Source organism: Podarcis tiliguerta (genome assembly GCF_965153285.1).
Source record: "Podarcis tiliguerta genome assembly, chromosome: 12".
NCBI classification, from domain to species: domain Eukaryota; kingdom Metazoa; phylum Chordata; class Lepidosauria; order Squamata; family Lacertidae; genus Podarcis; species Podarcis tiliguerta.
Genome location: NC_139545.1, coordinates 37,373,010 through 37,387,306, shown reverse-complemented (window position 1 = coordinate 37,387,306; position 14,297 = coordinate 37,373,010). Strand labels below are relative to the sequence as shown.

General features: G+C 46.1%; 1 protein-coding gene across 4 annotated transcripts in view; it reads left to right on the top strand.

Annotated features, from left to right (window-relative positions):
* NEBL (nebulette) overlaps positions 1–14,297 on the top strand; it is a 173,478-nt gene that overhangs the window by 29,867 nt on the left and 129,314 nt on the right. Inside the window, exon 1 of one of the 4 annotated variants that reach the window (XM_083406177.1) lies at positions 11,275–11,726. The exons of 2 other annotated variants lie outside the window; for them this stretch is intronic. In XM_083406177.1, coding sequence (XP_083262303.1) covers positions 11,658–11,726 — 69 coding nt within the window. In that variant the 5' untranslated portion in view covers positions 11,275–11,657. Of the gene's footprint in view, positions 1–11,274; positions 11,727–14,297 lie in introns of those variants that run through there. One more of the 4 variants, XM_083406175.1, reaches the window with a different exon arrangement.

The window sequence follows — 14,297 nt, the reverse complement described above, 5'->3', positions numbered from 1 at the left end:
CATGTGGACATTTGGAAAGATTTGTTATTGGTGTGAAAGGAGCATCCTTGCAAATTTTACTTGGGTGGACTACAACATCGTATCTTGTGCCTTAAGCACACAGCATGGGTAACATGGTGAGTTTCCGTTTAAAGCAAAGGTTGGAAAAGTTAAACTGAATTGCGCTAGTGTCCCTACTCCTCACTTCTGCCAAATTGCCTTACATGCCATAAAAGTAGACCTGCACATGTGACCTTGTATGCTGAGGTTAATGTTATGTGTTCCTAAGAACTTCTTAAATGTATTTTATTTGGGGTTTTTTTCTGAACAAGAAGAAATGTCTTGTGGCACCTTAATGAGCAACAAATTGTATAATAGCAGAAGTCTTGGTGAGGGGTTTGTGTAGATAGTGAGGTCAGAAGAAAATTAACTGCATACGGTGCTGGCTGGCAATAGCATCGTTAGTACTGAATGTTCACAAAAGCAATTCACAATAAGCTAGAGACTTCTATTTTAATCTCCAACCTGTGACATAATCACTCATCTACAGTGTTTTTCATTTGAATGACGTACTCTCAGTGACTGTGCTTAATGCTTCATGTGTCATGCTTAATGACATCACCAGGACCCACCCCTGTGACATCACCAGGGACCTTCTCTAGCTCTCAGGTTTGGGCCTAAAATTTCAAGATCTGGGATGCTCCTGACCTGGCAGCCCTAATCAGAATGCATCTGGTGCAGATCTGACCCACGAAAACCAGCTGTGTCTTCAAAATGGTCTGCTTATATTATCTTTCTCTCTGGCTTCTCTGAACCCACGTCCTTTTTCAGATAATAATCAGTATGGTATACATCAGGGCTGAGCAACCTCTGGCCTTCCAGATCTTGTTGGGCTACAATTCCCACCATCCTTGACTATTGGCTATGTTGGCTGGGGCTGATAGGAGTTCAAGAACATCTGGATGGTCATAGTTTGCCCACTCCTGGTATAGGATATACAATATTATTAATGAATATGCCTTTGAGAGTGTAGTTTCCTTTGAACTTGTTGCATGTGCTCACTAATAATGGTAATTTTTCTCACCATAGCCCAAGTTTACCCCACTTAGCTGATTTTCTAAGAAATCAAAGAAAGCTCTGTTTACTATCAAACTTGCAGGGACTGCAAGCCAACTTCCCAGTTGCGTGTTGTGAGGGGCATTTCTAAAAGCTTGCCCTAAATTAAAAGGCAACTGTTATTTAATTTGGAAAACCCAAAATTTTGTCATTTTTTAAATAAAAAAGCATACACTGGTAGCTTATTTGAAGCCTTTTATTTTCATGTTGCACTAGGAACACAACATTCTGCCAAAAATCCATCCTCTAGCTAACAGCACTCTGTGCCAACTGCTCTGGTTTGCCTATAAAAGAGGCACAGTGTGTGTCTTCCCCTTGAAAAATATATAGTGCTCACAGATTTTAATGACTCAGTGAGAAATTGTCGTGAACTTACTCCAGAACCCTCTAGATATCAGGGTTTATTCGCCCGAGCTTTTCAATCATGGACTTTTAACATACACAATTTGTTTACTGTGCTGTTCCTCCCTCTCAGATGTTTCCACTGAGTCTGCTCTTTCATACTTTTGTTCATTTGATTAGTTTCCATAGTGACACTCATTTGTGAAGTTTAGAGTTCCCTCCTAGCAGGTTCTCATAAATGCCAGTTACCGGGGCTTGTGTGCCAGGTTAACGAGACAAAGTCAGCCTTATTTTCAACACTTTTCATTGTATGTGAATGTCTGTGTCTTTATTTCATTTTGCATTCGTTTGAGAAGGTTCTTTAGCCTTTGAGAGCTATTCCTTTTATGAGGCAGTTTTGATGGATAGAATCCTAACTGGATTTCAGCTGCTGAGGCTGTTGAACTGGGCGCTGTTACATAAACTGAAGGAATTTCTCTTTAACCTCTGCTGCATTCTAAAGGGCACTTTAAGTGCAAAATAAGTGGTTTCACTTCTGTGACTTTTCTTCAGAACTGAACAGCAGCTAAAGAGTTCTCTGTGCACAGACAACATAAATATAACTTGATGGTTTGGAAACTAACAAATCATGAAGAGTATGTGCATCAGAACATACCTATCTATACTGCATTGCTTTGAAAGGGATAGTAACATATGAAGAACCTGCTAGATCATGTCAATGGCCCATCTAGTCCAGCATCCGGTTCTTACAGTGGCTGAACAGTTGCCTCTGGGAAACCAGCAAGCAGGATTCAAGCCCAAGAACATCCTCCCCACTTGTGGTTTCCAGCAACCGGATGCACATTTTGATCTGCATTTGAGTGATCTGCATCCCTATCTCTGTTCCCATATAACTAGTTGAGTGGTAACATCTGGTTTGCACAGTTGGGTTGGGTCCTGAGAGCATGGAAATGTTTTTTTCTCCTGGAGTATATATTTATTCTCCTGCCAACCTAGCAGTTCAAAAGCACGTCAAAGTGCAAGTAGATAAATAGGTACCGCTTTGGAGGGAAGGTAAACAGCGTTTCCGTGTGCTGCTCTGGTTCGCCAGAAGCGGCTTAGTCATGCTGGCCACATGACCCGGAAGTTGTACGCCGGCTCCCTTGGCAAATAAAGCGAGATGAGCGCCGCAACCCCAGAGTTGGTCACGACTGGACCTAATGGTCAGGAGTCCCTTTACCTTTATGTACCATTTATTGTAATACTATGGACTGCACACCTGTGTGCTTTGCTTGCCAACCCCTGCCATTTTCCTCACACTAACCCCCTGCAGCTTCCCCTTTCCACCCCATGCAATTACTAAGATGATCTTTCATCTTCCCAACCACAGTAATTGAAGCTATTTCTCTCTTCTATCATGCACCCCTTTTTTTACCATCACCCCCATGTCCATGCCTCTTCCCTCCTTTTGTGCAACTCCCTGTACACAAACCACCTCCATACTAAACTCACATGACTCAGGACCTCATTACCTTAAGGACTGCATTTCCCCATACGAACCAACCCAGACCCTGTTCTTTCCCCCCAAGGCACTTCTCTGTGTCCCCAAAAGGTTCAGAGGGTGACAACATGAGAATGGGCCTTTTCTGTGGTGGCTCTCCATTTGTGGAATGCTCTCCCCAGAGAGGCTCACCTGGAGCCATCATTACATGTCTTTAGATGCCAGGTGAAAACATTTCTCTTTAACCAGGCCCTCAGCCACTAAACAACTATGGCCTTTTAAACATGGGGGGGACGGACCTGTTATTATGACTTTTTTCTGTGATTGTTTTATTGTCTTTTATTTGTATTTTATTGTCTTTTATTTTTATGTTAATTAAGACAAAATATATATGTAAATTATGTTTTTAATGTTGTACACTGCCCTGGGAACATTGGATAAAAGGAGGTATAGAAACCGGATGGATGGATAAACCTCCTGCATCTTCCTTCTCCCACACATTGCAACTACTAAGTACCCTTTCCACCTTCGGCCCAATTGTGATGCAGCACTCCAGATTCTTCAATGGGGGCTGTGTGATGGCAGCTAACAAATTTATCATGGCACAAACCAGGGGTGGTTAGGCCCTTGGGACTCAAGGACCACATTCACCCTTAGCCAACCCTCTGGGCACTTCATGCACATTGTATGCACCCTGGCTCAAGTCATGGGTCTGTCCCAGTTTATGGAGTGAGTCCCTGATTCCAACAGTCCAGCTACAAAAATAGCTTGTTTGATTACATTGCAGGTGATTCCAAAGACAGGAGCTGATACGTTTTCCTTTCAAAATACTTTCCCCTGGCATTTTGGATGCAGAAGACTTCCAGTGTTTATTAGAGTAGCATACCTTGCCTCAGTTGGATCAAGCCTGGTTTTCATTTTACCTAAGCTTCAGGAACTCAGTGGCACAAACTTTAAGGTTGTCTTTGTGATGCTTGAACAGTCCTTCTCCATGGCATGTTGGCCTGAGCTGAGCTTGAATGGTAAAGGATTCTTTCCTTGAGATGTTGCTTCTTTCAGCCCAGAACATCAGTGCCTGGGACCTTGTCCTCCTGGGATACTGAGTGTGAACAATGACCAGGCTTCCAAATGTGCCCACAGGTCCCAAAACAATGGTGAGCCCTCATCTACCTATTGTATCACAGCCATATTCCATAAATAAATAGCCATTACACATAGTATCCAGTAGGTGCTCCCTCTATAAACACTGTAGTCCAGGCAAATCTTTCACTTCAAAACTCAATCTATGGATGCCCCCCTGCCTTATTTCTGCAAGTAGTTGCTGCCATAGATTTTTAAGGGAGTAAATTGGGATGGCAGCAAGGATGCAGAGTAGAAGCTGCTGCTGCTCCTTACTTATCCACTTCCCACGATCTCCCCCTGCTAAGCGAGAGGCTGTCCGCCATGACTGTGAGGACAAAGAAGGTTCTGTGGTGGAAGGAGGGCCACATCGAGCCCCTCAAAACCTGATTTCTTTGCTTAATTTGTGTCTGTGTCTATCTCCTTCTATCTCAAAATCTGAAGTTTCCTTGGCTGAATTGTAACAGGCTCAAACAAGGCTCTTCTTCTTTTTAAGCCAGCAGAGAATGCCCTGGGTGACTTTTACAAGAAATTCTGCAAAATGAGAGAAGGAGAACAGGATGATTTTGAGTAAGCAAGGAATAGCTGAATCAGAGGTAGTGATGGCCCCTGAGGTCAATAGGTATATGCAAGTGCTTCTCCCAACCAAAATATTACAAAGAATGACTTTCTATAGAAGCATTTGTAGAACCATTTAGGCTGCAGTTCTGTTGACAGTCAAAGATATCTGGGTCCCATTAAAATCAATTAGATATACATGCACAAAATGTACTACAGCATAGTGATTTGCATATTTCAAGGAGACTGAATGTACTTCCTGGCCTCCATTTAGAACTATTTTGCTCAGTATGGGTCAGCTAGAATGAATACAGATGAAAAGGGAGGGGGAAAAAACTTCCCCAGGCATCTGTCCTTTTCCTCCTTTATATCTTTCTCCCTACTATATGCATTATCTTCAAAAAATTCTATTCCTCTCTTCTGTTGAGTTTGCTGAGCAAAGTCTAATATCATTTCCCCTTTAAAGTATCTCCCTAGATTGTTCTACTTTTCCTGCCCATGTGATGGTATCTATTGCTGCAGTGTATATGTCACTGAAGGGATAAAAAATACCGTAAGTCAATTGTTTAGTTCAACATGATTCTTAATGTACTTGACTGCAATGCTGACTCTTCTGCACAATCTCCAGCAGAAAATATTGAATTATTGACTATTGGATAAGCCTTGATATTCAAAACATTACTCTTGCATAAAAGAGTGCAGGTATAGTACTTTTGTTCTCTGAAGTTGCTGGGCAAGATAGCCATGAAACTCTGTGACAAGGAGATGAGCTGCATGAAGAAAGTTCTGTAAGGCATTGGAGGGCTGAACTCTAGGAATTCGGCAGCAGATTCCAAACTCCGTACCATCAGGACAACTTGCAGCAGGAGGAAATGTCTGGCCTGATTTTGTTGCTTCACAGCAGCACCTTGATAATGGCAGAAAGGAGAACCGCAGGTGGTGTGTGCTAACGGGGTCCTCCTTGCCTTATATAACTGATAACTCTAGCTTGCTTCTTATTTTGAGTAATTTGTCACCTAAAATGGCTGCTCTACAGGCTTCTGAAGGACTCACTAAAAGGCACGGTGGACTTTCAGAAACTGAGTGCCTTTTACACCTGCATTGGACTATGTTACCTTCCTCTTGCATGAACGTTTACTGCCTTGAAGTAGATCGCATGCCCCTGACCTCCTGACCATTGGAAGATGACCTGTAACTCAGCTTGCTTAAAGGGGCTTGAATGGGGTTAAGACAGACAGAGTGGGAGACCTAAACTGGCTCTGTCTCTTTGCCCTCTGCGCTGACCTGTACTTTGAAGTCAAATTAATATGTGTTAAGCGTCACCCTCTTTCACTTCCACCTCCTTTCTCACACTTTCTCTCAACCTTGAGATGCAAGGTCACCTTGATGTATCTTCTGAGAACAAAGGGACAAGCATGGCTTCTTTGTTTCGCCAACTAGTTACATAGGTCTATAGAAGAACTCTTTCCTATCAAGAATGTACTTTTTACCATGTACCCTGCAGTTAGCACATATGCGAAATGGAGAACTTGGTCCAATACAATGCCCTCCACCCGTGTCCCTCCAGATGTTGTTGGACTACAACTCCCATCTCCTTGGCCATTGGCCATGCTGGCTGGTGCTGATGTGAATTCTACTCCAACAACTGGAGGGCCACAGGTTAGGCATTCCTGTTTTGAGACATAAGCTTATTAGTGCTAGGTTTTAGAAATAACACCTGGTCACAGTCTTAGTCTTGCCATTGCCTGTAACAGGAGTAGCTAATTTAGAGCCCTCCAGATGTTGTCGGCTAGGCTGACTAGAGTTGATACGAGTTGGAGCCCAACATCTGGATGGTGCCACATTGGGCACTCCAGTCTACACCAACCAGGTCCACCAGCAAACTGTCTCTTGAATTTATCAGGTAGAACAATAGTTTCCAGCTAAATGCACATGATATACAATAGAGTGGGATAAATATAAAATTATAGTTTTAAACAACTCCAAGGAGATACAGATTCCTTCGGGAGGGGAAAATGCTTATTAGAGAATGAGGACATTGCACTGCAGCAGGCATGAGCAAGCTGCCCATCTCAACACAGCAAATATTTATCTCTCCAAATGTAAGCATATAACAAGGATTAATTTTATTTAAAGCAAGATAATTACTACGGGTTGATTCAAGCTCTGTGATGCAGAACCAAGCAAATCAGTGTGGCTTTGTTCTACATGCCTTTCTTGGGGGTGGCTATTTTATCTTCGTTTTCTTTTATCAAGATCTTGGAAAAATATAAAATGTTAATCTCATCATATATTATGCAGTATTCAATGAGAGTATAACACCCATGAACTGTATGCTGAACAATTTGAAAGGGAAATTGTCTTCCCCCACAGGTGGAAAACTGTTGTTGCTTTCCATACAGAAGATGAAATGTAACTGGAAGGTATTAATTTTGCCTTCAGTGTTCAGCTCAGCTTGTATATACATGAGTAACTGCAAATCGTTTGCCTTTGTGGTATATCTGCCCTCTGTTTGTGGAATACAACGGTCTGCAGAAAATCAGTGTGGTGTGTTGCAGGACTGGGAAATTCAAATGGAAACTTTCATAGACAAATCTGAAATAGAAGAATTTGCTTGAGCATTTTCTCCTCAAAATACATTTTGGCTTTACACAAAACTGTGCTTTTTCCACATGCACATGCAAAAACTACTGATTAAAAAAGTATCTGTAAATTGGGGAAAAAATATAACAAAGGAATGGTCATGTGAATTGAATTGCCCTGGAATTCCATGTAAATCTGTTCAGGACTGGCACACTGAATTGTTGTAATTTAGTTGTACCACAACTAGAAACACTATATTTTATTTTATTTTTTAAACCCAAGCGATTGGTAACTCTTGAAGAAAAGATGAAGAATCGCATTAGGAAGTTTGCAAATACCACACAAGCAATGGTACTTTGTTTCTGTATTAGCACAAATGGAAACGTAGCAGGCAATTTAATCTTCAAACTACACATAACTCCATTGCTTCAGTGAGTTGGAAAATTGGGAAATGATTTAAACAGGACTGCCTTATGCTTTCTGCCAGACTAATAGGATTTTACGCTAATGTAGCATTTAGACTTGTGGTATTCACCATGCAGCCTCACACACACAGTGAAGACTAGTAATTATAGCTGCTGTTCTCATACGAGGAAACTGTTCTCTAACAGGGCACTCCTATGCTTGAGTTAAACTGGTTGAGAGATCAAAGGATATGATGGAAACCCCACTACCCTGGTGGAATGTGAGATATGCTCATGGAATACCTGAAACACGGTGGGATGGGGGAGGCTGGCATTTACATTGCATCCTATGCTCCTCCAGAGCACATCCATGCCACAGTGGAACTTTACACTAGTCCTGAACCCAGTGCAAGAAATTTCATTTCCATTGACTTCAATAGGAGGAGAAATAAATGTGGAAATGGCCACCTCCACGTTGACAGCTGCTCTGCCCATGCTGCAAGGATAGAGCATAGGATACAGTGCAACTCAGCAGTCAAGGCACAGCGCACCATCACCAGACCATAGCTTAGAAATGCTGTAATTGGGCAGATGATAATCCCTGGCCTCAGTTTACACAACCTTAAAGCTTGAAGGGGGGAATTCTGCTGAGCAGAATGGTGGAGAAAGGGACATTTTGCACAAAGCAGCACCCAAGGGAGCTTGAATATAGTGCTAGCACTTCTCTGCCTGGAACTCTTACACTTGTTCACCTTGGGACTGCGGATAGACCAATGGGGACTGGTCTATTTGGGTGAATGAGGCACTGCCCAACCAACCTCAGTCTGCCCTCAGCCAGTCTCCACTTTCCTGTTTCCTTATTTACAACCAGTTCAGGATGTGGCCTTGGCTGTCAGCTTCCTCCTCCTCTTCTTTGGTCTCAGTGTTGCCCTTGTAAAACTCAGGGGCACAAAATTCTCCTTTAAGCATTGGCACTGTATATGTAATGGGAAGGTATGCCTCCTGGTATCTGAAAATGTGAACAAGTTTCTACTCATCACTTCAAGGATTTGAGCAGTGATCTAATCAGCAACATGTCAAGCTTTCGTTTGCATATGACAACCAAGACTTTTGGTACCTGAGGCGAACCACGAAATGGCACCGGCCCCATAGCCAGGGAAGAAGGAGTGAGTGAAGATCTACACTGGGAACAAGTGAGGAGTGACAACGTCCATCAGGAACAAGAAGGGGAATCAGCTCAACCTTACCTGATTGTTGAAGTAGGAATCAGAGGCTGTCACAGGAGGGAAAGCAGCCAGGTGGGTGCAGAGCCCAGGAGACCTCAGAGCCCACTGTTTCCTCCCTAGGGGTGGGAGGAGACCAGCAGAACCTCCTATTTGCCAAGTGGCTGCTGTAGAGGCGGCACTGGGGTGGGCTGCTGAAGAGGTGGCAGATCTGGCTTCCAAGGAGCATGCATTCATTGGAGGCTGGATCTGCTGCCCCTGTAGATTCTGGTGCCCGAGGTGGTTGCCTCACCCTGCCTCATGGGTGGGCCAGCACTGCCTCCTTTGCTGTCACGTCTATTTTGGTTTGCATTTAGTTTTCTGTAAATCAGAGTGCTGAAAGTCATTGTGTCATGTCTTTAAGGCTTTTGGATATAAAGGTATACCCCGAGGAATACTTTGGAATCTTTTGACTTTATTGATCTGGGTATTACACTGATGCTTGGGGGCAGGGGAAGGGCAATTATACTTTTTTGATAGCATAGCATTTTTGTTATGGTTTTATGCCCAAGACACATAAAACTGAACAAATATTGGAAGCAGGTTGACGCCTAAGCATGCAGCATGCCCACTAATCATCCATCAAATTCCAAAAGCAGTAATGGGGACAGACCTTATCCTGAAGCCCCGTGGCTTTTTCCAGTCTTGCTAAGCTCACAGTTCCATCTCTTTCTCTCTGCTCCAATTCAAACCACAACTGCTGTCTCTCTAGTTCTCCCACCAAGCTGAAGGCTTTGGGACATTAAGATTTTAGTACTAGAGCACTTATAGAAATGATTCTGCGTTTATATTTTGTACTGCTATTACATTTTGGAAGATTTTATAATGTAAACCAACTTGAAGAAGCTTTGCTCAGAAGGGAGAAGTGCAATTATTTTTATTCAATGAAAAAAGTTTAAAAAAGAATTCCAGAGAGTTTTCCAAAGGCTAACAGTGGAACCCTATGCATGTTTCCTTGCAGGCAAATACCATGAAGTTCAGTGGGCCTTACTCCCAGGAAAGTCTATATAGTATTGCAGCCAAAGGAACACTGTGTCAGCTTGTTAAGTCCTTGATCACCCATCAGTTGTCAAGTGATGATTCACAAGTGATCATCAATGGTTTCTAAAAACCAACACTATAATTGTACAGGACTGTGAAAGGTCTGCTCAGGGGATGCTAAAACATGTCCAACAGTAGTGCTGTTAGGGCAGGAAATCAGGGCAGAGGTCCAGGCACAACTCAGCAGAATCAAAAAGTACCATCACCTAATGAGGTGGGCCAAGGATCTAAAAGGAGTGGAGGAATCTGTAGCCCTCCAAATATTGTTGGACTCAAACTCCCATCAGCCCCAGCCATCATGGCCAAGAACCAGGTGATGGGAGCTGAGGTCCACCAGCACCCGGAGGGCCAAAGCTTCCCCCAAAATAACCAAACTGCACCCCTGATAGTTTGTTTGGACCCTGGACAAGAACCAGAAGGCTGAGAGGGAGGGTGTGTCAAAAGGAAAATGATTTGATTTATATATTGTTATGAGTTTTGGAGGGAGGAAGCAGGCTGTATGCGAGATCCTTCTAGCCCCTGAATCCAACAAGTGTTAGAATATAAGCCAGCCTAGCTTCTTGTGTTGAAGTGATTGCCTGGGTGATGGGCCATTAAGAAAACCAAGGAAAGGGGGCTCTGAGTGAGAAGACAGATGGGCGGGGAGAGAGTTAGGAGGAGAAATCCTGAATTTAGAGTTCAGAGTGGCGGTGATGTGACTTAAGAGTTAAAGCAGCAAGCTGAAGAGTGTCAGAGCAATGTTTGTTTTCTGTTTAAATCCAAGGCTGTACCTATGGGAGAAACAATACCCTTTTGGGGTGCTAATGCTGCGAACCCCTTCATCATAGGCTCAGGTTGTATATATGTATAAATAAACCACCTATAATAAAAACGCCACAGTCTCCCCTGTGCCTCATTCCAAAAAGACACGAACCCTGGATAAGTGCCTGGAACCTCTGAAATCTCACATCACTGGGCTATTGGGATGGCATGCCACACTACAGAAGTAGCTTTGTATAATACTGTTATATGCAATACTGTATGTATTTATGTAATATTTTGTTTAAGTTGCCTGTGGTCGCTCTGGTTTTTTTGTACACGGCTTAGAAACATTTTTAATATATTAAGCGGTATAGAAATCAATCAATCAATCAAACCAGAATTGGTAGGGGGAGGTTTGCAAATACATCTTGTTGAGAGGCTGGATCCTTGGAGCTTAGGAGATACCAGGGAAGGAATCCTTTCTTCTCCCCTAATTCCCCCCACCTCACGATAAGTTTCGAAGGCAACAACTTATCCATGCTTACGTTTCCATTCTTCTCGAGCCCTGATGGCTAATCCATCGCAGCAGAGAGGCCAGGCCACGTCCCCCCACCTGCTCCAGGGGTCCTCCTCTTCCTTAGCGAGAGAGGCCTGGCGGCGAAGGGAGCAGCCCGCGTCAAGCAGCCCGCCCCCTTCCTCCAGCGCGGCGGGTCTCTCCCTCTCTCGCTCTCTGCTGGAGGAGCGGAACGCGCAGGCACGAGGCGGAGGCGGGCGCAGGCGGAGGAGGCTCCAGGCAGCAGCGGTTGTTTTCCCCCTCCCACTCGCTTGCACATGCTGCCGAGCCTCTGTCGCAGCCGCCGCCGCCAGCTGGAGCCGCGCTTCCGCCGCTGACCTTCCTCGCCAGAGAGTCCGCAGTGCCCGGCGATTCATCCGCCTCGCTCGCTGCTCAGCGCCGCGGCGGCGGGCAGGGAATGCCCCAGCAGCTCGGGGCGGCCGCCGCTTCCGCCGGGACGCTTCGCGGACAGCTCGACCATGAACCCTCAGTGCGCCCGCTGTGGCAAAGTCGTCTATCCGACCGAGAAAGTCAACTGCCTGGATAAGGTGCGCGTGAGGGCGGGGTGCGTGGGGAGAACAGGAGGAGGAGGGCTGAGGGGAAGCAGGACGAGGGGCGACCCGCGTGTGTGTGTATGAGGGGAGAAGGGAGCTCCTCTCACGAGCTGCTTCTGAACTCCCTCGCTTCCCTGCCCAGCGTCATTTTGCTTCACCTGCTTGAAGAAGTGCCTGCTGCTCTCAAAAAACCGGAAAATGCGTCGCTTTTTATTTTGTGTGTGAGGAGAGAGGGCTTCGGGGTTCCTCGGGGTGCCTTCGTTTTCCTCTCGCCCCTTGAACTTGACTCCCCCACCCAGGACGGGAAAAAGTGTCCGCCACTTGCACTTGTGAGGGGTGAAAAGGGAAGCGTAACAAAACGTAATAATAATTATAATGATGATGGTGATAAAAAGCCAGAGCCTGCTAATTCCACCCCCACCCTTGCCTTTCCAGTTTAAGCGCGGGCTGAACGTTGCCCTTGCGGTTCCCCAGAGAAGAGCACGGAAGGGGCGCGTGAGGGAAGGGGGCGAAGCGGAGGAGCAAGGTGGTGGTGGTGGGGCGGCGGCGGCGAGGGAGCGCCACGAAGGGTTAACGGGGAGCCGTGAGGTGTCGGTGGTCGTGGGGGACGCACAGGCGCGCAGTGGCCTGGCGCTGGGCTGGGCTCCGCCGCCCGCTTTGAGGAGCTGGGCTGCGGTGGGATGAGAGGCTGGAACGGGAAGCTTCGCAGGTGGCCGAGCGCGCGCCTGGGCGGCTGCTTGTGCATCGGAATCTGCGCCGCTGCTGCTCCTCCCCCGCCTCGTCCCCTTCCTCCTCTAATCAGCGCGGCGGTGGCGGGGTGGGCAGACGGTAATTAACGTGTCAACCAGCCACTGACGCATCGCGAAGCGCGCCCGCCGCGGTGGGGGCGGAGCAAGATTAAACTGGATACAGCCCCCCCCCCACCCCGGCCGTCAGTTTTGTGAGGGGTTTAGTCAGGTCCTCTTTCAATCCGTCCAGAAAGCTTCTCTAGGTTGGATATGCTCAGCAGGCAGCACAGTAGGTGGAGGAAAGCCCCCTCCATCCCTCCCCGGGTATTCCCCCCCCCCGGGAAATGAGGGCCAAGCTGCCCGCCCCCCTCGCCCTCCTCTCTTTAGCCCTAAAGGTGAGTCGTCCCTTTGCTCCGGACTCGGAGCGGTTTCATCGCCTCCAGGGCTGCAGTGCAGAAGGAGATGCTTCTGACGACGGCAGCTTCTTACGCAACTGCAGCCAGCTCGGGCGGTGTGACTGACAGGCAAGTCACAGGAGGGGGTGAGGCTCATCATCAGCATCCCGGGCATGCCCTTTTCTCCGAAATGAGGTCTCCTGTCCCCCGCCCCGTGGCGGTGGTGATCACAAAAGCACGTTTGTCTGAAGAAAAACCGCAAAATATTGAGGCTGTGTCAGATGCCTCTGTTTCTCTGCACCTTCACCTCCCCAAAAGGGGATGGGCGCCTCTTAGACTTCAGGGTGGAGGTAGTTTCTGTAAAAGTACAAACAGGCTTAATGGGTGGTATTTGTTTATGCAGTGTTTTGGGATGGGTATTTGCTGAAAGATTTTCTTAAAGAAACCTTATTTCCTTCTGCTACTCAAAACAACCCAGAACCAATTTTTTGGGGTGTGTGTGTATATGTATGTATAAAACTTAGAAAGGTAAAGCTGCGGTCATCAGGGATGTGTGACAGGCTAAGGAGATGATGTGACTCATCACTTAAATAAACTGCTGCCCACCTAGTTAAATGATGACATGATGACATCCTAAATCTTCAGGGAGTCACCATTACGTTGGGCTTGACATATGTAATAGCAAAAATGCCCAGACTGTATCATTCACTTTAAAAGTCAAACAAATGGCACTTCTGTCACTTGCTTCATAGGGTGTGAGTGCTTATTTGCTGAAAGAGGCCTTGGATTGGATCCAGTCAGGCTAAGTCAGTTGAATTCAGTTTCCATTGAAGTTGGTGGGAAATGTAGTTAAGACATGACCAAGTTGCCTCATTGGTTTCAGTGACAGTGGCGTAGCGTGGGTTGTCAGCACCCGGGGCAAGGCAAGTAATTTGCGCCCCCTAACCCGTGGATTTGCGCCCCCTAACCCTAACCCCCAGATGTTGCGCCCGGTGCGGCCGGCCCCCCTGCACCCCCCACGCTACGCCACTGTTCAGTGAGACCCAAGTTCAACTAGCTTAGGTGGCAATACCAACTGTATGCACCTAGGAGACTTACTTCTGAGTAAACATGGTTAACATTGCTTTGTTAGTCTGGACCTAAGCCCAGGTGCAGTGAGCCAATGTTAACTGGGATTAAAATGGCCACAATTTTATTGATCACAGGCTTTGTCTTAGGCATTGAGTATACAGTCATACCTTACAGACACATACCATACAGACACTTCAGGTTGCACGTTTTTGGGTTGCGCACCGTGCCGAACCCAGAAGGGGTTACTTCCAGGTTTTGGTGCTCGCACGTGCGCAGAAGCACTAAATCACACTTTGCGCATGTGCAGAAACGCCGAATTGCAACCTGCACGTGTGCAGATGCGGAGCTGTGGGTTGTGAATGTGCCTCCCA